The following is a 22,861-nucleotide window of genomic DNA, read 5'->3' as shown; positions in this document are numbered from 1 at the left end:
CTTCCCTTCTCAGACTCCATAGCCTGTGTAGAGATCTGAGTACATTTGACTAAGTGAAGGAGTACATTGACTTCTGTTTCGTTAAAAAATATATACAGTGAGGGAAAAAAGTATTTGATCCCCTGCTGATTTTGTACATTTGCCCACTGACAAAGAAATGATCAGTCTATAATTTTAATGGTAGGTTTATTTGAACAGTGAGAGACAGAATAACAACAAAAAAATCCAGAAAAACACATGTCAAAAATGTTAGAAATTGATTTGCATGTTAATGAGGGAAATAAGTATTTGACCCCTCTGCAAAACATGACTTAGTACTTTGTGGAAAAAACCCTTGTTGGCAATCAGAGGTCAGATGTTTCTTGTAGTTGGCCACCAGGTTTGCACACATCTCAGGAGGGATTTTGTCCCACTCCTCTTTGCAGATCTTCTCCAAGTCATTAAGGTTTCGAGACTGACGTTTAGCAACGTGAACCTTCAGCTCCCTCCACAGATTTTCTATGGGATTAAGGTCTGGAGACTGGCTAGGCCACTCCAGGAGCTTAATGTGCTTCTTCTTGAGCCACTCCTTTGTTGCCTTGGCCATGTGTTTTGGGTCATTGTCATGCTGGAATACCCATCCACGACCCATTTTCTATGGCCTGGCTGAGGGAAGGCGGTTCTCACCCAAGATTTGACGGTACATGGCCCCGTCCATCGTCCCTTTGATGCGGTGAAGTTGTCCTGTCCCCTTAGCAGGAAAACACCCCAAAGCATAATGTTTCCACCTCCATGTTTGACGGTGGGGATGGTGTTCTTGGGGTCATAGGCAGCATTCCTCCTCCTCCTCCAAATACGATGCGTTGAGTTGATGTCAAAGAGCTCCATTTGTCTCATCTGACCACAACACTTTCACCCAGTTGTCCTCTGAATCATTCAGATGTTCATTGACAAACTTCAGACGGGCGTGTATATGCTTTCTTAAGCAGGGGGACCTTGCGGGAGCTGCAGGATTTCAGTCCTTCACGGCGTAGTGTGTTACCAATTGTTTTCTTGGTGACTATGGTCCCAGCTGCCTTGAGATCATTCACAAGATCCTCCCGTGTAGTTCCGGGCTGATTCCTCAACGTTCTCATTATCATTGCAACTCCATGAGGTGAGATCTTGCATGGAGCCCCAGGCCGAGGGAGATTGACAGTTCTTTTGTGTTTCTTCCATTTGCGAATAATCGCATCAACTGTTGTCACCTTCTCACCAAGCTGCTTGGCGATGGTCTTGTAGCCCATTCCAGCCTTGTGTATCTCTACAATCTTGTCCCTGACATCATTGGAGAGCTCTTTGGTCTTGGAGAGTTTGAAATCTGATTGATTGATTTTCTTCTGTGGACAGGTGTCTTTTATACAGGTAACAATCTGAGATTAGGAGCACTCCCTTTAAGAGTGTGCTCCTAATCTCAGCTCGTTACCTGTATAAAAGACACCTGGGAGCCAGAAATCTTTCTGATTGAGAGAGGGTCAAATACTTATTTCCCTCATTAAAATGCAAATCAATTTATAACATTTTGACATGTGTTTTTCTGGATTTTTGTTGTTGTTATTCTGTCTCTCACTGTTCAAATAAACCTACCATTAAAAGTATAGACGGATTATTTCTTTGTCAGTGGGCAAACGTCCAAAACGGCAGGGGATCAAATACTTTTTCCCCCTCGATGTATTTTATATATATATATATATATATATATATATATATATATATATACACTGCTCAAAAAAATAAAGGGAACACTAAAATAACACATTCTAGATCTGAATGAATGAAATATTCTTATTAAATACTTTTTTCTTTACATAGTTGAATGTGCTGACAACAAAATCATACAAAAATGTTAAATGGAAATCAAATTGATCAACCCATGGAGGTCTGGATTTGTAGTCACACTCAAAATTAAAGTGGAAAACCACAATACAGGCTGATCCAACTTTGATGTAATGTCCTTAAAACAAGTCAAAATGAGGCTCAGTAGTGTGTGTGGCCTCCACGTGCCTGTATGACCTCCCTACAACGCCTGGGCATGCTCCTGATGAGGTGGCGGATGGTCTCCTGAGGGATCTCCTCCCAGACCTGGACTAAAGCATCCGCCAACTCCTGGACAGTCTGTGGTGCAACGTGGCGTTGGTGGATGGAGCGAGACATGATGTCCCAGATGTGCTCAATTGGATTCAGGTCTGGGGAACGGGCGGGCCAGTCCATAGCATCAATGCCTTCCTCTTGCAGGAACTGCTGACACACTCCAGCCACATGAGGTCTTGCATTGTCTTGCATTAGGAGGAACCCAGGGCCAACCGCACCAGCATATGGTCTCACAAGGGGTCTGAGGATCTCATCTCGGTACCTAATGGCAGTCAGGCTACCTCTGGCGAGCACATGGAGGGCTGTGCGGCCCCCCAAAGAAATGCCACCCCAAACCGGTCATGCTGGAGGATGTTGCAGGCAGAAGAACGTTCTCCACGGCGTCTCCAGACTGTCACGTCTGTCACATGTGCTCAGTGTGAACCTGCTTTCATCTGTGAAGAGCACAGGGCGCCAGTGGCGAATTTGCCAATCTTGGTGTTCTCTGGCAAATGCCAAACGCCCTGCACGGTGTTGGGCTGTAAGTACAACCCCCACCTGTGGAGGTCGGGCCCTCATACCACCCTCATGGAGACTGTTTCTGACCGTTTGAGCAGACACATGCACATTTGTGGCCTGCTGGAGGTCATTTTGCAGGGCTCTGGCAGTGCTCCTCCTGATCCTCCTTGCACAAAGGCGGAGGTAGCAGTCCTGCTGCTGGGTTGTTGCCCTCCTACGGCCTCCTCCACGTCTCCTGATGTACTGGCCTGTCTCCTGGTAGCGCCTCCATGCTCTGGACACTACGCTGACAGACACAGCAAACCTTCTTGCCACAGCTCGCATTGATGTGCCATCCTGGATGAGCTGCACTACCTGAGCCACTTGTGTGGGTTGTAGACTCCGTCTCATGCTACCACTAGAGTGAAAGCACCGCCAGCATTGAAAAGTGACCAAAACATCAGCCAGGAAGCATAGGAACTGAGATGTGGTCTGTGGTTATCACCTGCAGAACCACTCCTTTATTGGGGGTGTCTTGCTAATTGCCTATAATTTCCACCTGTTGTCTATTCCATTTGCACAACAGCATGTGACATTTATTGTCAATCAGTGTTGCTTCCTAAGTGGACAGTTTGATTTCACAGAAGTGTGATTGACTTGGAGTTACATTGTGTTGTTTAAGTGTTCCCTTTATTTTTTTGAGCAGTGTATTTTTTATTGTATTTTATTTCTTCCCAAGATGGCATAGCAGTTCAGACGTATTTTTGTCCTCGTCCTGTCGTGTATATAACTTTTTTTTCACATACATTTTTAATTTTCCAAAAACTCATCTTCAGAACACTCTCCTGCAATCCGCTTCACCAATTTATATTTATATAAAAAAGTATTATTTACCTCAGATCTGTAATCCTCCGAGAGGCTAGCCAGAAATTAGCCAGAAGCTAGCCGGGAGCTAGCCAGAAGCTGGTCCAGAAGCTACTCTGAAGCTTGTTCAGAAGCTAGTTAGCTTATTTACTGGCTAATCGTTAGTACTCAGCTAACCACGGTTTGTGGTCATCGGCTGTCCTTTGGCTCGAGAATCTATCGCCAGTTTTGTACGGCGCGGTGCAGCGCAGCACGGCTCGGAACGGAACATACCGGATTTCGGCCGCTGGCGCTGACATCAATTGACATCAATTGTTCCGGAGCTAGCCAGCTGAAGAGTTCCATCAATCACTCCTGGGCTGCAGTCACCTATCCGGACCCGTTTTGCTGCCTACGCGGAGCCCCACCGGGCCTTCACAGTTGGACTGCCGACGTTGTCTACCCGAGGGAATTGTCCGGCTGGCTCCTCCGGCGCAACGTTGCCTGGGCGCCCATCTGCGGCCTGCTAGCCGTTGGCTATCTTATCGGCTGCTATCTGAATAGACAATCGGACAATTTTTATTTTATTTTATTTTTATTTATTTTATTTATTTTTCTTCTTGGGCCTCTATAACTATATCTATTGTTTTTATTTTTGTTGTTGTTGTGTGATTTGGATTAATCCCCTCTACCACACGGAAACCCACTAATCTACTGACGGAATGCAAGTGTTGGCTAATAACAGACCTCCATTCTATGCTAGCTTGCTCCTATGCTAGCTTGCTACCGATTTAGCTGTCTAAATCGCCGTGACCCACAACCAACCTCTCCACTCACTGGACCCTTTTGATCACTCGACTGAGCATGCCTCTCCTTAATGTCAATATGCCTTGTCCATTGCTGTTCTGGTTAGTGTTTATTGGCTTATTTCACTGTAGAGCCTCTAGTCCTGCTCATTATACCTTATCCAACCTATTAGTTCCACCACCCACACATGCAATGACATCTCCTGGTTTCAATGATGTTTCTAGAGACAATATCTCTCTCTTCATCACTCAATACCTAGGTTTACCTCCACTGTATTCACATCCTACCTTACCTTTGTCTGTACATTATACCGTGATGCTATTTTATCGCCCCCAGAAACCTCCTTTTACTCTCTGTTCCAGACGTTCTAAACGACCAATTCTTATTGCTTTTAGCCGCACCCTTATTCTACTCCTACTCTGTTCCTCTGGCGATGTAGAGGTGAATCCAGGCCCTGCAGTGCCTAGCTCCACTCCTATTCCCCAGGCGCTCTCTTTTGACGACTTCTGTAACCGTAATAGCCTTGGTTTCATGCATGTTAACATTAGAAGCCTCCTCCCTAAGTTTGTTCTATTCCCTGCTTTAGCACACTCTGCCAACCCGGATGTTCTAGCTGTGTCTGAATTCTGGCTTAGGAAGACCACCAAAAATTCAGACATTTTAATTCCAAACTACAACATTTTCAGACAAGATAGAACTGCCAAAGGGGGCGGTGTTGCAATCTACTGCAAAGATAGCCTGCAGAGTTCTGTCCTACTATCCAGGTCTGTACCCAAACAATTTGAACTTCTACTTTTAAAAATCCACCTCTCTAAAAACAAGTCTCTCACCGTTGCCGCCTGCTATAGACCACCCTCTGCCCCCAGCTGTGTTCTGGACACCATATGTGAACTGATTGCCCCCCATCTTTCTTCAGAGCTTGTGCTGCTAGGCGACCTAAACTGGAACATGCTTAACACCCCAGCCATCCTACAATCTAAACTTGATGCCCTCAACCTCACACAAATTATCAATGAACCTACCAGGTACCTCCCCAAAGCCTTAAACACGGGCACCCTCATAGATATCATCCTAACCAACTCCCTCTAAATACACCTCTGCTGTTTTCAACCAAGATCTCAGCGATCACTGCCTCATTGCCTGCATCCGTAATGGGTCAGCGGTCAAACGACCTCCTCTCATCACTGTCAAACGCTCCCTGAAACACTTCAGCGAGCAGGCCTTTCTAATCGACCTGGCCGGGGTATCCTGGAAGGATATTGATCTCATCCCGTCAGTAGAGGATGCCTGGATATTTTTTAAAAATGCCTTCCTAACCATCTTAAATAAACATGCCCCATTCAAGAAATTTAGAACCAGGAACAGATATAGCCCTTGGTTCTCCCCAGACCTGACTGCCCTTAACCAACACAAAAACATCCTATGGCGTTCTGCATTAGCATCGAACAGCCCCCGTGATATGCAGCTGTTCAGGGAAGCTAGAAACCATTATACAGAGGCAGTTAGAAAAGCCAAGGCTAGCTTTTTCAAGCAGAAATTTGCTTCCTGCAACACTAACTCAAAAAAGTTCTGGGACACTGTAAAGTCCATGGAGAATTAAGAACCCCTCCTCCCAGCTGCCCACTGCAATGAAGATAGGAAACACTGTCACCACTGATAAATCCAGCATAATTGAGAATTTCAATAAGCTTTTTTCTACGGCTGGCCATGCTTTCCACCTGGCTACTCCTACCCCGGTCAACAGCACTGCACCCCCCACAACAACTCGCCCAAGCCTTCCCCATTTCTCCTTCTCCCAAATCTGCTCAGCTGATGTTCTGAATGAGCTGCAAAATCTGGACCCCTACAAATCAGCCGGGCTAGACAATCTGGACCCTTTCTTTCTAAAATTATCTGCCAAAATTGTTGCCACCCCTATTACTAGCCTGTTCACCCTCTCTTTCGTGTCGTCTGAGATTCCCAAAGATTGGAAAGCAGCTGCGGTCATCCCCCTCTTCAAAGGGGGTGACACTCTTGACCCAAACTGCTACAGACCTATATCTATCCTACCATGCCTTTCTAAGGTCTTCGAAAGCCAAGTCAACAAACAGATTACCGACCATTTCGAATCTCACCATACCTTCTCTGCTATGCAATCTGGTTTCAGAGCTGGTCATGGGTGCACCTCAGCCACGCTCATTCATTGATCTGGCCAAGGCTTTCGACTCTGTCAATCACCACATCCTCATCGGCAGACTCGACAGCCTTGGTTTCTCAAATGATTGCCTCGCCTGGTTCACCAACTACTTATCTGATAGAGTTCAGTGTGTCAAATCGGAGGGTCTGCTGTCCGGACCTCTGGCAGTCTCTATGGGGGTGCCACAGGGTTCAATTCTTGGACCGACTCTCTTCTCTGTATACATCAATGAGGTCGCTCTTGCTGCTGGTGAGTCTCTGATCCACCTCTACGCAGACGACACCATTCTGTATACTTCTGGCCCTTCTTTGGACACTGTGTTAACAACCCTCCAGGCAAGCTTCAATGCCATACAACTCTCCTTCCGTGGTCTCCAATTGCTCTTAAATACAAGTAAAACTAAATGCATGCTCTTCAACCGATCGCTACCTGTACCTACCCGCCTGTCCAACATTACTACTCTGGACGGCTCTGACTTAGAATACGTGGACAACTACAAATACTTAGGTGTCTGGTTAGACTGTAAACTCTCCTTCCAGACCCATATCAAACATCTCCAATCCAAAGTTAAATCTAGAATTGGCTTCCTATTTCGCAACAAAGCATCCTTCACTCATGCTGCCAAACTTACCCTAGTAAAACTGACCATCCTACCGATCCTCGACTTTGGCGATGTAATTTACAAAATAGCCTCCAATACCCTACTCAACAAATTGGATGCAGTCTATCACAGTGCAATCCGTTTTGTCACCAAAGCCCCATATACTACCCACCATTGCGACCTGTACGCTCTCGTTGGCTGGCCCTCGCTTCATACTCGTCGCCAAACCCACTGGCTCCATGTCATCTACAAGACCCTGCTAGGTAAAGTCTCCCCTTATCTCAGCTCGCTGGTCACCATTGCATCTCCCACCTGTAGCACACGCTCCAGCAGGTATATCTCTCTAGTCACCCCCAAAACCAATTCTTTCTTTGGCCGCCTCTCCTCCTACATATTTGTGTATGTAGTCCACCAATAAAACCCTTGAAGAAGAACGTTTATTGGTGATGAGGTTGAAATGGGTGTAGGGTTAGCTGGTAGGGAAATTCATACTACAGAATAGTAGGCTGATATACAGCCAATACAGTAGGTGGCGGCATGCACCTATAACATTTGTTTGTGGAGCGCCATAATACCAAAGACAAAGTAGAAGGCCGCCTCTCCTAGGCGCCAATGCTTAGTTCTTGACAGTATAAGAACCATAAAAATAAAATGTGAGTGGGATGTATCGCTTCCTCTTACGCCTCTGGCTACAGTGTTGCAACAATGTTGTGAATACGTGGTGCAGTCAATGTTGTAAGTTCAACGTTTTCGAGCCAGATACAATGTCAATCGCGTAACTTTATTCAATATTGATAATGTAATGTTTGGAAGTAACAAAAGACGAGTGTTACGTTGTAGTTAAATCGCCTCGATATTTAGAGAGGGGTGTGTGCGCGCAACATGAGTGCCCATGTAGCGCAGCTAGGATGAGTTGTCATCAGACTTCTACATGGGCGGACGACTATTCTGTACAACAGGAAAACGAACTAGAAGCGCTTGCGTCAATTTTTTGAGAATATTTTAATGGTCTGCGTAATAACCATCCATGGAAGGTTGGCCTACTTTCAACACAATTGATTTATGAATAGATAGTAGCAACTTTTTGCCCAAAAAGTTGAATCGGTAAAATAGCCGTTCACTTGGCTCCCTGTTTAGCATACTGTTACTACTTATTTTTGAGCTCAAAACAACGTTTTTCTGCAGAGAAATGACAAAATAATTGTCGAAAGAGGGCGAATCCTCACTGAAGAAACAATAAATAGCGGGGAGGGCGTAGTAGAATAAATCTAATAATTTGTCCAGCTAAAACAATATTTGAAGGAGCATTTCACGATCTGACAATGGTAGCCTATGTTTTGCGCTTTACATTGTAGATTTGCAGTTTTGTAAAGCATTTTTAAGCATTTTGAACGAATAGCTGTTTTGGAGCCGGCTCTTTTACGTGAACACTTTTACGTGAACAGAGCCAAATGAGCCGGCTCTTTTACGTGAACACTTTTACGTGAACAGAGCCAAATGAGGCGACTCACCGATAAGACTCGGAATGTCCATCACTATTGCTGACTTGCAGAAGCAAAGTTGTGCTAATTACACAAACGCCATGCATGTCTATTTGTGGCTAGGTTTCCATGATCCTCTGTTGTTTTCTCCTCATCAAGATCAAAAGACCACTAGATGTATACCTGTGCCTGCGACCTAATGGACTACGCAATGGGAAGGAAAGTTATGTGACAGTGGACCTGCAGGTCCAATGCCCACCTACGTACCCTGATGTGTGAGTATCGTTACTCAATCCATCAATGGGATGGATATGTCATAAAATATTCCTTTCCCGAGATTCAGATGTTTATAATGTTGCACACTATTGCTTAGTATACACCTCTGGCATTAGGAAGACTGTATGACCCCTATCATGACTCCAATGACATTACATTACATTGGGTGATTCCACATACAGTGCCTTCAGAAAGAATTCACACCCCTTGACTTTTTCCACATTTTGTTGTTACAGCCTGAATTTTAAAATGGATTGCATTGAGACTGTGTGCAATAATAGTGTTTAACAAGACCTTTGAATGACTACCTCATCGCTGTACCCCACACATAAAATTATCGTTAAGGTCCCTCGGAGGTGCAGTGAATTTCAAACACAGATTTGACCACAAAGACCAGGGAGGTTTCCCAATGCCTCGCAAAGAAGGTCACCTATTGTTAGATGGGTACAAATAAAAATAAATAAGCAGTCTTTGAGTATCCCTTTGAGCAAGGTGAAGTTATTAATTACTCTTTGGGTGGTGTATCAATACACTCAGTCACTACAAAGATACAGGCGTCCTTCCTAACTCAGTAACTCAATCGCTCAGGGATTTCACCAGGAGGCCAGTGGTGACTTTGAAACAGTTATAGAGTTTAATGGCTGTGATAGGAGAACTGAGGATGTATCAACAACATTGTAGTTACTCCACAATACTAACTAAATGACAGAGTGAAAAGAAGGAAGCCTGTACAGAGTGAAAATATTCTAAAACATGCATCCTGGTTTCAATAAGGCACTAAAGTAAAACTTCAAAAAATTTGGCAAAGAAGTGAACTTTATGTCCTGAATACCAAGTATTATGTTTAGGGCAAATCCAACACAACACATCACTGAGTATTTCTGTCATATTTTCAAGCATGGTGGTGGCTGCATCATGTTATGTGTATGCTTGTCATCGGCAAGGACTAGGGAGTTTTTTTAGAATAAAAATAAACTGAATAGAGCTAAGCACAGGAAAACCTGGTTGAGTCTGCTTTCCAACAGGCACTGGGGGACAAATTCACCTTTCAGCAGGACAATAACCTAAAACACAAGGCCAAATATTCACTGGAGTTGCTTGCCAAGACGACATTGAGTGTTCTTGAGTAGTTCGTTTTGACATAAATCGGCTTGAAAAAGACTTGAAAATGTCTGTCTAGCCATGATCAACAACCAACTTGACAGAGCTTGAAAAATGTAAAAAAATAAAATAGAATAATGTTCAAATATTACACAATCCAGGTGTGCAAATCTTAGACTTACCCAGAAAGACTCACAGCTGTAATTGCTGCCAGAGGTGATTCTAACATTTATTAACTCAAGGGTGTGAATACTTATGAAAATTAGATTTCTGTATTTCATTTTAAATAAATTTGCACAAATTTCTAAGAACATGTTTTCACTTTGTCATTATAGGGTATTGTGTGTGGAGATGGGTGAGAAAATTCAATTTAATCAATTTTGAATTCAGGCTGTAACACAACAAAATTTGGAATAAGTCAAGGGGCATGAATACTTTCTGAAGGCACTGTAGCTGTATGCCGCCTGAGGCAAATGCCCTGACAATAGCCTCTAATACTGCCCAATGCTGGCCAAATGCTCTGTCTAAACATAACTATGCCTTGCTCATGATTTGGAAACCTTTGGAACTTTTTAACTTTCATATTAGCGTTTTTCAAATACAGTTGATGAACTTACTGTACGCAGTTTAGCAAAGTTACTCACGACTGTATTTTGAAAAACGCGATCCAGACGGAAATGTTTAATGGAATGGCCCAATGGAAATGCGAGCAGCAAGGTGGGAGGATGTGGCATGGCCTAGGCTGTGTGAAAACAAAGCCGGATGCAACTTTGCTAAACTGCATACATAAGTGTATCTTATGGTTTCCAAAAACATATTGCAAGTGAAGATTAGCAATGTTTCTAAACGTTAAAACAGAGCGTCGGGACATGGAGCCAGCTGTGGTCCATACCTTCAGGTGCGAACCCAATAGGGGGACCTGCTGTAAGCCCCCTTGTTACCTTGTTCTGGAGAGCTAGGCACAAATGTACAGTCAACGTGTCTTTTGGTTTGGTACCATCGCCTGACAATCCTTTTTTAAGCAAAATGTTATAGATGCATAGCAATAATTCACGTTTGTTGTTTGCTTGGGCGACAGACCTCCAGAGTTTGAGCTGAAGAATGCCAAAGGTCTCTCCAATGACAACCTCCAGAGCCTCCAGACACAGCTCACTAAACTGTCTGCAGAGCGATGTGGGGAGGTGAGATAGACATATACAGGCAGACAGACGGATGCCTACAGACAAATCCACTCTGAACCAAACATGTAGATCTGAATAGTTTATCTACTCGTAGTTAGGAGTAGATGACCCATGAAATCCTGTGCCATGTTGCAATGGCCCCATCTCTGTGACAGAAAATATTTTTTGTCCCATCATCACCCCTCTCTTCCCCCAGGTGATGATCTATGAGCTGGCTGACCATGTCCAGGGGTTCCTGAGTGAACACAACAAGCCTCTGTCCAGCTCCTTTCATGAGGAGATGCTGAAGGACCAGCGGCTGCAGCAGGAGAGGCTAGCCCTGGAGGAGCAGGAGAAACTGGACCAACGCCGCAGGCAGGAAGAGCAGACAGTGAGGATGCATGCATGCTTATACACGCACTGCACGCACGCACGCACGCACACACTTACTGACCTCCTCAATGTACCTCTCAACTCATTCTTGTCTAAAGCAATTTGAGATTATGGCTGAAATCCAAAGGAGAGAGGAGGAGAAACGAGAGGAGAAAAGGAAAAAAGACATTGCCAAACAGGTGCCTTCAAAATCTTCAAATGTGTACATTTTGCCAACTTGTGCTGTTTTAGTAGATAAGCAATTCTTATTACTCCTCTGGAAAATTGATTGGAATTATAAACTATATGTTTTTAGGCTAATGATAATCAATTAATATATTATTTAAAACTATGTTACATTAGACCTGAAATGCACCTTTAAGAAAAAAATGCAAAACAGCCTGAAATAAATGTTTGATTTAACCATATTCTGGCTTTGTGACTGCCCAGGAGCGCCTTGAGAGTATGGACCAGCCTGCTGTAGACAGTTCTGTATTGGGCAGCTCATCTTATTCCCCTGGGCCTCCACCTGAGCATACTGAGCCCAGAAGAGGGACCAACCCCCGGAGACTGACCAACTCCAACACCCGCCACAGGCATGGGACAGCCACTTGTAAATATTATTTAGCTCTGTGCCTGAACTTAGTTAACACCGCATGCTGTTTTTGTTGTAACCAGACGGGACACATACAGCGAGGATAGCCCACGCTCACAGGAAGTGCTTTACTTCAGCAACAGTACCCTTGGGGATCTCATGGTGCATAGAGGAAAGTGCCTTGGTAAGAGCTTAAAATTCCCTGTAAATCTCATTATGGTCTGCGTTGTAGTTTACTGTACTGTCAGTGTTGAGTTGTGTGCCTCAATATGCTATGTGTCTGTCTCTCTGGCAGGGGAGAGTGTGAGGCTTGGCCGTAATGTTTATAATGCTTTCGACGCGACCAACGGAGAGTTTGCCATATACGAGTGGATCCTACGCTGGAACAAGAAGATTGGCAAGTTCTTCACCAGTGAGGAAAAGGGGAAGATTGACAATTGTAAAAAGCAGGTGAGTAATTCGTAGCTTAGATCCTGCCATCAGATGTAGTACTAATAGATAGGCCTACACACTAAGCAGTTCCATCTGCCTATTTCTTTATAGATCCACGGTGCTGCGAGTGAGCTGAACTCCCTGCTGAAGCTGAAACACCCTAACCTGGTGCACTACCAGGCCCTGAGCTCCAGTGAGAGGGATGACTGCCTGGTGGTGAACCTGCTGGTAGAGCATGTGGGGGTCAGCAGCAGTCTGAGCCAGAGCCTGGCCAGCCAGACCGCCATCCGCCTGTTTACCACCCAGTTCCTGGCTGCCCTCGACTACCTCCACTCCAACTCTGTTGTCCACAAACAGCTGGGCGCCTCAAGCGTGCTGCTGGACCACCTGGGCAACGTGCGACTCACAGACTACAGCCTCTCCAAGAGACTGGGTGACCTCTGCAAGGAGGACATCTTTCAGCAGGCCCGCGTGCGCTTCTGTGAGGACACGCTACCTACCAAGGCTGGGAAGAAAGTGGACGTGTGGAGCCTGGGGCTGATGCTGCTGGCACTTAGCCAGGGTGAGGAGGTCAGGGAGTTCCCGGTGTCTGTGCCCACCAGCTTGCCCGCTGACTTCCAGGACTTCCTCAACAGGTATGCCTGCCTGACAAGAACTATCCATTCAGTTTGACCAGACAGCTAGTCTCGGTGTCGGCCAGACTTCCATGCCTGGACCTCACATTTTTATGGTGGCAATTAAAACTTTCATTTTTTGTGTGGTTCAATTCTAAATGAAAATGTGTTTTTTTTTTTTACAGATTTTGACTCATTAGCACATGGTTTTTGAATGGTTAGCTAGATGATTTAGGGAACTTCTCCGCTTTTCTATTCAGTTGATGAAAACGATACACAGTGAACACACAGGTTCATTTAGATGTATTTAACCTTCCTGTACCTTTTTGACATATTGTCATTCCACCATGGACTGTGTGTTTATCAGGGCTTGGCTGTCAGAGCTCGTCCTCTGTATTTGGGTGCCAATCTTAATGAACTGCTGTGTGGATGCAGAGTAACACAATGTGGACCAGAGGATTAGATGTTGATGGGCCACTCCAGGAACGTCAGCTCTGTTCTTTTGGAGGTTTCCATGCTAAATGCACCATTCTCTGTTCTGTGTGGTAGGTGTGTGTGTCTGAATGATGCTGACCGCTGGAACACCCAGCAGCTGTTGGACCACCCCTTCCTCAACCCTCCACCTCCGAAGACCCCTCCACAGTGCCAGGACGCTAGTCCAGAAGGTGACAACTGTGTTCAGATCAGGGCCACTAGATATTTTCAGTCTCCAAGACTATAATGTTGTGAAAAAATGGTTGCCTTTTTTTAAGAGGCTTGATTCACTATGTAGAATCCTAACGGCTGTATTCTGTCCTCCCAGACATTGGTGATGACTTTGCGTCGTCGGTCATCCCTCACAGTCACATCCTCAATGCTCCGTTCAGCACTGGGCTACAGAGGCAGTTCTCACGCTACTTCAACGAGTTTGAGGAGTTACAGTTGCTGGGGAAAGTAGCTTTTGGTGCCGTTATCAAGGTAACCCGTGTTTTAATATAGCATAGCTGACAGTAGCATTCCTAGCCTTTCCCTTTCATTAAGTCCATGGTTATTGTTCACATATTGTTTGTCTCCTGACCCAACTTTTTGTCTCTTTCCATCCTCTCGTTATGTGCAGGTCCAGAACAAGCTGGATGGATGTTACTATGCTGTGAAGCGTATCCAGGTGAACCCGGCCAGTAAGCAGTTCCGTAGGATCAAAGGTGAGGTGACGCTGCTGTCACGCCTCAACCATGAGAACATCGTCCGCTACTACAACGCCTGGATCGAGAGGCATGAGACCCCCTCTACGGGGATCCTGAGCTCAGACAGCACAGAGCCCCGGCGCACAGCGGAGAAACTGCCTCCGGTCCGAGCCCCTTCTCTGGGCCCCAACGAGCTGGGAATCGGCATGCTTGACAACGTGGAGGGTAACGCCCCACCCCCTGCCCCGGCGAGCTCGGTGGAGTGGAGCACCTCCATCGAGAGGTCATCTAGCGCCAAGTGCAGTGGTCACGAGTCCAGCGACGAGGATGATGATGTTTTCTGTGCCTCGTTCCTGTGAGTTCTCCTAAGGCATTAGAACTATTGGAGTGTGCTGTACAAAATTGTCTTGACGGTATAGTAGCATCGATCGGAGGTTTGTTTCATGTTGTAAATGCTCTGTGAACTTGATATATGGAACTAAAATTATTTACTTTTAGTATTTTTTTTGGTTTGTTTGCGTCTAGCCCTTCAAACAGTGACTCAGAGAGTGACATAATTGTTGACAATGGAGATGGCAGCATATCCCAGGTTAGTGTTTATGTGACCTGATTCAGAATCGTAGGCATTTGAAGTTTAGCCATAGAAAAAGCACTATGTATGGAGAAAGGCAAGATCCATGATTGGCTGAGATAATGAATGGAGACGATAGAGATATTACTTCCTGGAGGACAATGCCATGCTGACATGTGCTTTTACATGTGAATTCTTAAAGAAATGGGTGGGGCTAAGGCATAAGAGATTGTGAACGATGCTTAATAGGGGCGTAAACAAAGAAGAGCTCTCTAGAAAGCGTGAAAATCGTTCAAGGGCATTCTTCTCCTACTTTTCTCCAAAGTGGGATGACAAGTTACTCAGATTTCAAAGAAGCATAACTTTCCCATGTTTCCTCTCGACTACGTGATATACCATTTTGGAGCTCTGAGTGTACTTGTGTAAAAAAAAAAAGCCAATCTTGAAAAGTTGACAAAAGCTCACCTTGAATTCAGTCACATATATTATCACCAATTTGTGTGTTACTTTCATCAACTGAATCAATGTAACCACCATCCCTCAGGAAGAGCCAAGCAATAGAATGGGTGGCGACACGATAGAGAGCACAGACTCTCTTTATCTTTACATCCAGGTAAAGCTCCGTTCACTAGCACTCAACTAATACCCCACTAGAGGACACTGTTCTATGTCTAATATCTAACCTGTGTTCTCTCCTCCCTCCAGATGGAATACTGTGAAAAAAGCACTTTACGAGACACCATTGACCAGGGCCTCCATCAGGACAACAGTCGCCTGTGGAGGTTCTTCAGGGAGATCCTGGATGGCCTGGCCTACATCCACCAACAGGTGTGTCTGTGAACCCTCCCTAATTAGTGTCCTCCTCAGAGTGTACTGCAGGGTTCAATGTCTGTTTCAGGGTGTGGAACAGAGATGTAACGTTTAAGAGCCGAGACTTTGAGGAGAGAGGTGGGACTGTCCTGTCACAATCGGTTAGGAAGGAGGGAGTCCAGGACAGTCACTGCTTGTGATTCTACTGTTCCACTCCAAGTATCTGCTAATTCTTCAGATCCCAATGTCAAAGGTTTTTCTAGGTTCATAGTGGGAATTGAAGTGGGATATCATTTGTCCTGTAGGAATTGATGATGACTCATTCTCCACCTTTGCAAAATTGTATCTATGGGAATTTTGACTTTATTCATAGTGTTTTTTGAAATGTGTTTGATGCAAAATTGTTTTAAAGGACCCTCTTCTCTTTTTCTCACACAATCAAATGTTTTGGTATGCATGTTCCTTCCTTCCAAGCTGTCAAAGCACAGCTTAGAACAACAATGATGGCATGCATGTGACATGCTTTCAGCAATGGATCCAATTAGCACTAATTGATCACCTCCATCCTTAAAACAGGGGATGATTCATCGAGACCTCAAGCCTGTCAACATTTTCTTGGACGCTCAGGACCATGTGAAAATTGGAGACTTTGGCCTGGCCACAGACCATCCTGCTAGTGTGGTATGCCTTAATGTCCTCGGGTTCCGCTGTCTCCTCTTGATGGAGATTCATTAACTGATACCTTGAAGTTCATGTTGAGGTCTCTAAAGCCGTGTTCTCAAGTCCAAGTAGAACGGGTTGAGTCTCAAGTTCTGTCCAAGTCGTGCATTATAAGCGCAAGTCGAGTAGTTTTTAAGTCAGCTAAAACATAATCTATACATGAAATGACTTGTTCAATTACAAATCTTTGTCTGTTTGAGGCTACCAGACAGCCCTTTTCATTGTCTATAACACATTTAGATTATGTAATAATGTTATTAACAAAATCCAAAGGCAAGCTTCATAAGTAATTTATTATTTTCAAGCAATTTTGACATACCAGAAGACCACTAAGGCCTATGCTAGTAATTGTTGCTTGATGCTCCATTTCTGGTGAGCTTGTAAAGTAAACAGTTAGTATTCTTGATCACCAACATTTTTTTTGAGCTGTATTTTTATGGCAATACTCTCTCCTACAATTTGATGTTTACACTGCGCCCAATCCTATAGCTGTAAAGCAAATCAGCAATCTGTTTGCTAGCTCAGTAGTTATCAAACTTTTTTTTTCTCTCACAACCCCCAAAAAGCAGTGTTCAAAGTTCGCGACCATGCACGCACAACAGCTGCACAAATGTAACTTCTCATTATAGCCATAAACGCTGATGCATTTTAAAAATGCAAGATGCAGAAATAAACAGTTTTTCGGCCTGCATTTGTAGTTGTCATTTCCAATGCTCATTGCCATCTGAACTGGTTAAGCCCTTTTCTTCCTCACAAATACCATAATTAATTCACCAAAATATATTATCATCCCATAATGCAATGTTACAGCTATCTTTAGACATATAGCCAGCCAGTAGCCACCCAAACTAGGCCTATATGAAATAGGAAATGATCAATTAAATAATATAGGCCTACATAAACAAGTGCTTTCTGGTCCTTAATCTCTGGATATGCAAGCCTGCCTTTGTGCCAATGCTGATGACTGGTCATTGGTCAACAATCAAGGCAATTTCAAGTCATCAGTCACAAGTCTTAATCTAACCATGATGGTGTTTCCGACCCCAGTGCAGCTCAGTGTAAACAAGCAAAACTGTAGGGTCGGAATCTTCTGGCTAAAGTGGAATGTTGACGCTTTAAAAAAGTTAGAGTATTTCTTTTTGTTCTGTGTTTCCCAAATAACTCAAGAATGAACAAAGAACTGACTTTGTAGAAATCGTCTCTTCCCTACAGGCCGCAGCAAGTATACTGAATATTGAGGAGAGTGGCTCTGTTCTGATTCCCAAACCGGACCAAACAGGTACTGAGAAGCAAAATCCATCCTTATCTAACTAGCTTATAAAGTGTCTCAGGGACTGTATATTTGCTAAATTGATTATGTATATTTTATTTCTGAATAGGGAATATGACTGGTATGGTTGGTACTGCCCTATATTTCAGCCCAGAGGTGTAAGGAAATACCAACGCCACTTACAAACAGGCAAGAAATATAAATGGAACACACACCAACGTCAATTCAGAAGAATAAAATAAAGACTTTAAGAAACTGTCTCAGAACAATCATTCATCCAAAAATGTAATCTCAAAAGTAGTCTAGGAATTATAATATCTTGTAATGAATTAAGGGCCTTGACTCCTGGGTGGAGCATAGACTAGTGTCCTCTATCTGTTTAGAGGTAGTTCAAGGTTTTCCAACAGTGTTACTGTATCCTCACTAGGAAATATATAATTCAGGATTGATTGTATATACCAGACAAAGGGAAGAGGGCTCATCCTGTGATCTGTGTTTCTCCTTAGAAAGTGGATCTGTTTAGCTTGGGTATTATCCTGTTTGAGATATCCTACCGACCCATGACCACCGGCTCTGAACGAATCTCAGTCCTGAGCCAGCTGCGCATGGTCAGTCTGTCCAGCACAGAGAACACAGACTGGGGCGGGGGGGCCACGGGAAGGGTCTCACTCCTTCATCACTGTCCCATTACTCTGTCATTCCACTCTGCAGGAGGACATCAACTTCCCTGAAGATTTCCCTGAGTATAAGAGTGGAACGCAGGTGAGGAAGGACGTATTCAATTCATGTTACACAAGTTATACTTTCACACAACTTCAGGGAGCTATGTAGAAGTAGTAGTTCACTTTATCGTCCCACAATGGGAAGTTGTTAATGAAACCAAACTGAGTGACATTACACAGTATAGGCAGTTTGACTTTGATAGACTGATCCCTAGCCCTGTGTCTTATCTCAGATGAAGGTTATTGGCTAGCTGCTGAACCATGACCCGGCCCTGCGTCCCACGGCCCAGGAACTCCTGAAGAGTGATCTGCTGCCCCCGCCCCAGATGGAGGAGTCGGAGCTCCACGAGGTCCTGCAGCACACCATGGCTAACGTCAATGGCAAGGCCTACCGCACCATGGTCAACCAGCTGTTCTCCCAGATCACCTCCCCCGTCATGGACTACACCTACGATATCGACCTCCACAAGGTACCAGGCCTACTGCCCCGGGCAAGGTACCAGGCCTACCCACTGACGCAGTGGAGCAGACCCTCAAACCTGTCCTAGCGGACTACCACACAAACACAACCCAAAGCCAACCAGACATGAACACTTGGGCATCACTGTCCTCTCTACCACGTCATAGCATCTCAAACCATTGTTTGTGACAGACCGGTATTGAAGAAATTGTTGAACGCAGAATAGAGTGGTCCAATAGTCCAAAGTAGGAAGAGCTACCCATCTCCTCCTGTAGGTGTCACTGTAGACACAGTAATGATGCTGCTTCTGTGATCATACAGATCTCCTGTCATCTGGTTCACATAATGGCGGGACTGTTTGAGCTTTCATCGATGCCTTTTGATTCCTAACAGACTGCGTTTTGTTTTGCTGCAGGGCAACTTTAACTTCAACAGTGCCAGATTGCAACCGTATGTGTACGAAACAATCACCAGGATCTTCAAGAAACATGGTGAGTCCAGATTCAGACTCTTATTTTAAGAGCTGAAGTTGTTTACTCTCTTGGGCAAATGACTTGACCCATTCCACTTTAAAGTTGCTGCTATGAAGACCTCACTGGGGCCTTGACTTGAACATCTGTTCATATACAGTACCAGTCAAAAGTTTTAGAACACCTACTCATTCAAGGGTTTTTCTTTATTTTTACTATTTTCGACATTGTAGAATAATAGTGAAAGCATCAAAACTATGAATTAACACATGGAATTATGTAGTAACCACAAGTGTTAAACAAATCCAAATATATTTTAGATTCTTCAAAGTAGCCACCCTTTGCCTTGATGACAGCTTTGCACACGATGAACCCCAGTTTCAACTGTACTGGGCAGATGGCAGACTGCATGAATGGCGTTGTGTGGGCGAGAGGTTTGCTGATTCCAGTGTTGTGAACAGAGTGCCCCATGGTGGTGGTGGGGTTATGTTATGGGAAGGTATAAGCTACGGGCAACGAACACAATTGCATTTTATCAAGGGCAATTTGAATGCACAGCGACGCCGTGACGAGATCCTGAGGCCCATTGCCATACCATTCATCCGCCGCCATCACCTCATGTTTCAGCACAGCCCCGTGTCGCAAGGATCTGGACACAATTCCTGGAAGCTGAAAATGTCCTTGTTCTTCCATGGCCTGCATACTCACCAGACATGTCACCTATTGAGCATGTTTGAGATGCTCCTGTTAATATCCAGAAACTTCACACAGCCATTAAAGAGCGGGACAGCATTCCACAGACCACAATCAACAGCCTGATCAAGTCTATGCAAAGGAGATGTCATGCTGCATGAGGCAAATGGTGGTCACACCAGATACTGACTGGTTTTCTGATCCACGCCCTACCTTTTTAAAGTATCTGTGACCAACAGATGCATATCTGTATTCCCAGTCATGTGAAATCCATAGATTAGGGCTTAATCTTTGAAATTGTTGCATTTTGCATTTATAATTTGATCAGTGTATGCTGAACTTATTATCATACATTTACATTAGTGTCTCTGTGGCTGTCTTTCCAGGGGCTGTGCGTCTCCAGACCCTCCTGCTCCTCCCCAGGAACAGGAAGCTGTATGAAGGCAGTGAGCCTTCTTGCTTGATGGATCACAGTGGCATGCTGGTCACCTTGCCCTACGACCTCCGGGTGAGCATCAGGAAGCAGGAAGTACTACACGCCCCGTTAACTAGCCCTCAGTGATCCCAGCACTCAGTGGACTAGGGCCAGAACAACCCCGGGACAACCCTGGGACTAACTGTGTTTCCACAGTGATTTATTGTCGTCTTGCATGCACTGTTTACTTATTCTCTTTTGTATCCATTCCAGATTGCATTCGCAAGATTTGTGGCCAGAAATAATATTACCCATTTCAAGAGGTAAATCTCATAGTCAATCACTGAATACTTGAATCTATCCATTTCATATGCATGTTCAGTCTTTGATAAACCTCAATGTTATCCTGTGTGTGTGTGTGTGCAGGTGGAGCATTGAGCGTTTGTTTATGTCAATTGTAATGGTGTGTGTGTGTGTGTGTGTGTGTGTGGGTACAGCATCGAGCGTGTTTATGTCCATTGTAATGGTGTGAGTGTGCAGGTGGAGCATTGAGCGTGTGTTCCGGCCCAGAAAGCTGGACAGAGCTCACCCCAGGGAGCTGCTGGAGTGTTCCTTTGACGTCATTGTCCCCGTCACTAATAGCCTGCTGCCTGACGCTGAGACCATTTTCACCATCTCAGAGATTATCCAGGAGTTCAGTGTCCTGCAGGTACCACACTGTTACCACTCCGTCTAGTAATTCCTCGTACCATGTTACTACCCCTGTCAGTCTAGCTAAAGTCACAGACCATATTGTCCTTTTCAGTACACTCCCTGTCTCGCCTCAGGCACAGACACTACTGTCCAGTCTCTGTCTAGCTCTGGTCACAGACCTGTTCACTCCCTGAGTTCTAGACAGTGCAGGAGGCCCAGTTCACCCAGCACAAACCCATTCCAACCCAGGCCTGCTTTGCTCTGCTAAAAGACCAGCATGCCTCCAGGACCCCTCTAAAAGGGTCTACCTCTGTGTGTGTGAAAGCTTTTAAGAATGTATGTCACTCTGGACGAGAGGGCAGCTGAGCAGTCCTACAGTAGTGCTTTAGGGATGAGGTTGGACTGTAATTGTGCACAGTTGTAATTGTGTTTTGATGATGCTGTTAGGAGAGGAACTACCAACCTCTCTACCAGGAGAGAAACTGCTGGGTGGTGTAATGGTGTGTTGTTGGATGTTGTGTTATGAGAGGAACTACCACATCTACCTGAACCACACCAGCCTGCTGAAGGCCGTCCTGTTACACAGCGGCATCCCCGAGGACAAACTGAGCCACGCATCCAGCATCCTCTGTGACGCCATGGTTAGTACTACGCACACAGCGCTCATGTACAAGTTAAACACACACCATGCATGCGCACATTGTGTGGTGTATATAAGTTGTCTGTTACATCTTTGTTCTACAACTGTAACTCTAAAATGGTATCCTGTCTCTGTTCATAGAGTGAAAAGCTGACCAGGAGAGAGGTGGAGGCCAAGTTCTGTAACCTGTCCCTGTCCAACAACAGTGTAAGTACCTCCTGTTGTCTCTGGCCTCTGGTGCTTACGACCGGTCTGGTGAATTCATCAGTGTCTCGAGTTTTCTCTGCTCAGGGTCCGCCTTTCTTGAACACTGCCTTGCTCTCAACCACAGAATGTATTTTCTGTGTCTGATGTTTTCTGTCTCTCCCTGTCAGTTGCAGACTCTGTATAAATACATAGAGCAGAAAGGAGACCTGCAGGACCTGGTCCCCCTCATCACCTCTCTGACCAAATAGAAGACTGCAGTCACCCAGCTGGCAAAGCAGGGCCTTAAAGACCCGGAGGAACTCACTGGCCTGCTCAGGAGCCTGGGAGTCAAGCTACAGGTAGATCTCCCACTTCCTAACTCTTACTCAGTCTGGTGTATAAAGAGAATGGCATTGCGTGTGTTTTCCTGTGGATTTCTAGATTGATTGATTCTCATATTTGTGTCTTGTAGGTGGTGGTAAACCTGGGTCTGGTTTATAAGGTGCAACACCATTGTGGGGTCATCTTCCAGTTTGTGGCCTTCATCAAGAAACGCAGACGCGCAGCGCCAGACATCATGGCTGCAGGAGGGAGATACGACCACCTGGTAATGTCCCCATCTACCACCCTCCTGCTCAGGTCCTTGGAGGTGTTTAACTATCAGGGTTTAGTCCTTATCAGGGTTCTCTTCCTGTAGATCCTTGAGTTCCGTGGCCCAGCGTCCTCTGCTCCTGTCCCTTCGGCAGTAGGGGCCAGTTTGGCTCTGGACAAAGTCTGTGCTGCCCTGGCCAGCATGGAAGAGCCGGTGAGTACTATTAACTATTAATCAGTGTTAATGACCCAAAGATACAGAAGGTCATATTTGATGATGGCTTATTACTTTGAGCCTCCATTAAAATTCATGTCCGTTATTATCCAGCCTCTAAAATGTTTCTGTTTTGGGAAAGGCTCACATTTTTCTATACTGTACAATGACAGTTGATGGGTCTAACCCCTCTGTAATT

General features: G+C 44.9%; 1 protein-coding gene across 1 annotated transcript in view; it reads left to right on the top strand.

The window, feature by feature from the left end:
• Positions 1-7,921: 7,921 nt before the first annotated feature.
• LOC110504199 (eIF-2-alpha kinase GCN2-like) overlaps positions 7,922-22,861 on the top strand; it is a 28,225-nt gene continuing 13,285 nt past the window's right edge. Inside the window, 30 exon segments of the mRNA XM_090219309.1 lie at positions 7,922-8,047; positions 8,654-8,769; positions 10,950-11,052; positions 11,249-11,422; positions 11,523-11,603; positions 11,854-11,999; positions 12,082-12,182; positions 12,294-12,448; positions 12,542-13,065; positions 13,594-13,709; positions 13,847-14,001; positions 14,141-14,562; positions 14,733-14,796; positions 15,323-15,391; positions 15,484-15,606; positions 16,165-16,269; positions 17,521-17,587; positions 17,688-17,767; positions 18,085-18,186; positions 18,290-18,340; positions 18,534-18,770; positions 19,176-19,251; positions 20,310-20,431; positions 20,612-20,661; positions 20,879-21,047; positions 21,559-21,672; positions 21,813-21,878; positions 22,046-22,216; positions 22,330-22,464; positions 22,555-22,662. Of these exon segments, the coding sequence (XP_090075435.1) occupies positions 7,922-8,047; positions 8,654-8,769; positions 10,950-11,052; positions 11,249-11,422; positions 11,523-11,603; positions 11,854-11,999; positions 12,082-12,182; positions 12,294-12,448; positions 12,542-13,065; positions 13,594-13,709; positions 13,847-14,001; positions 14,141-14,562; positions 14,733-14,796; positions 15,323-15,391; positions 15,484-15,606; positions 16,165-16,269; positions 17,521-17,587; positions 17,688-17,767; positions 18,085-18,186; positions 18,290-18,340; positions 18,534-18,770; positions 19,176-19,251; positions 20,310-20,431; positions 20,612-20,661; positions 20,879-21,047; positions 21,559-21,672; positions 21,813-21,878; positions 22,046-22,216; positions 22,330-22,464; positions 22,555-22,662 (4,128 nt within the window).

This window comes from Oncorhynchus mykiss, chromosome 25 (genome assembly GCF_057628025.1).
Source record: "Oncorhynchus mykiss isolate SJ-2025 chromosome 25, ASM5762802v1, whole genome shotgun sequence".
NCBI classification, from domain to species: domain Eukaryota; kingdom Metazoa; phylum Chordata; class Actinopteri; order Salmoniformes; family Salmonidae; genus Oncorhynchus; species Oncorhynchus mykiss.
This window is presented reverse-complemented; position numbering and strand designations above follow the sequence as displayed.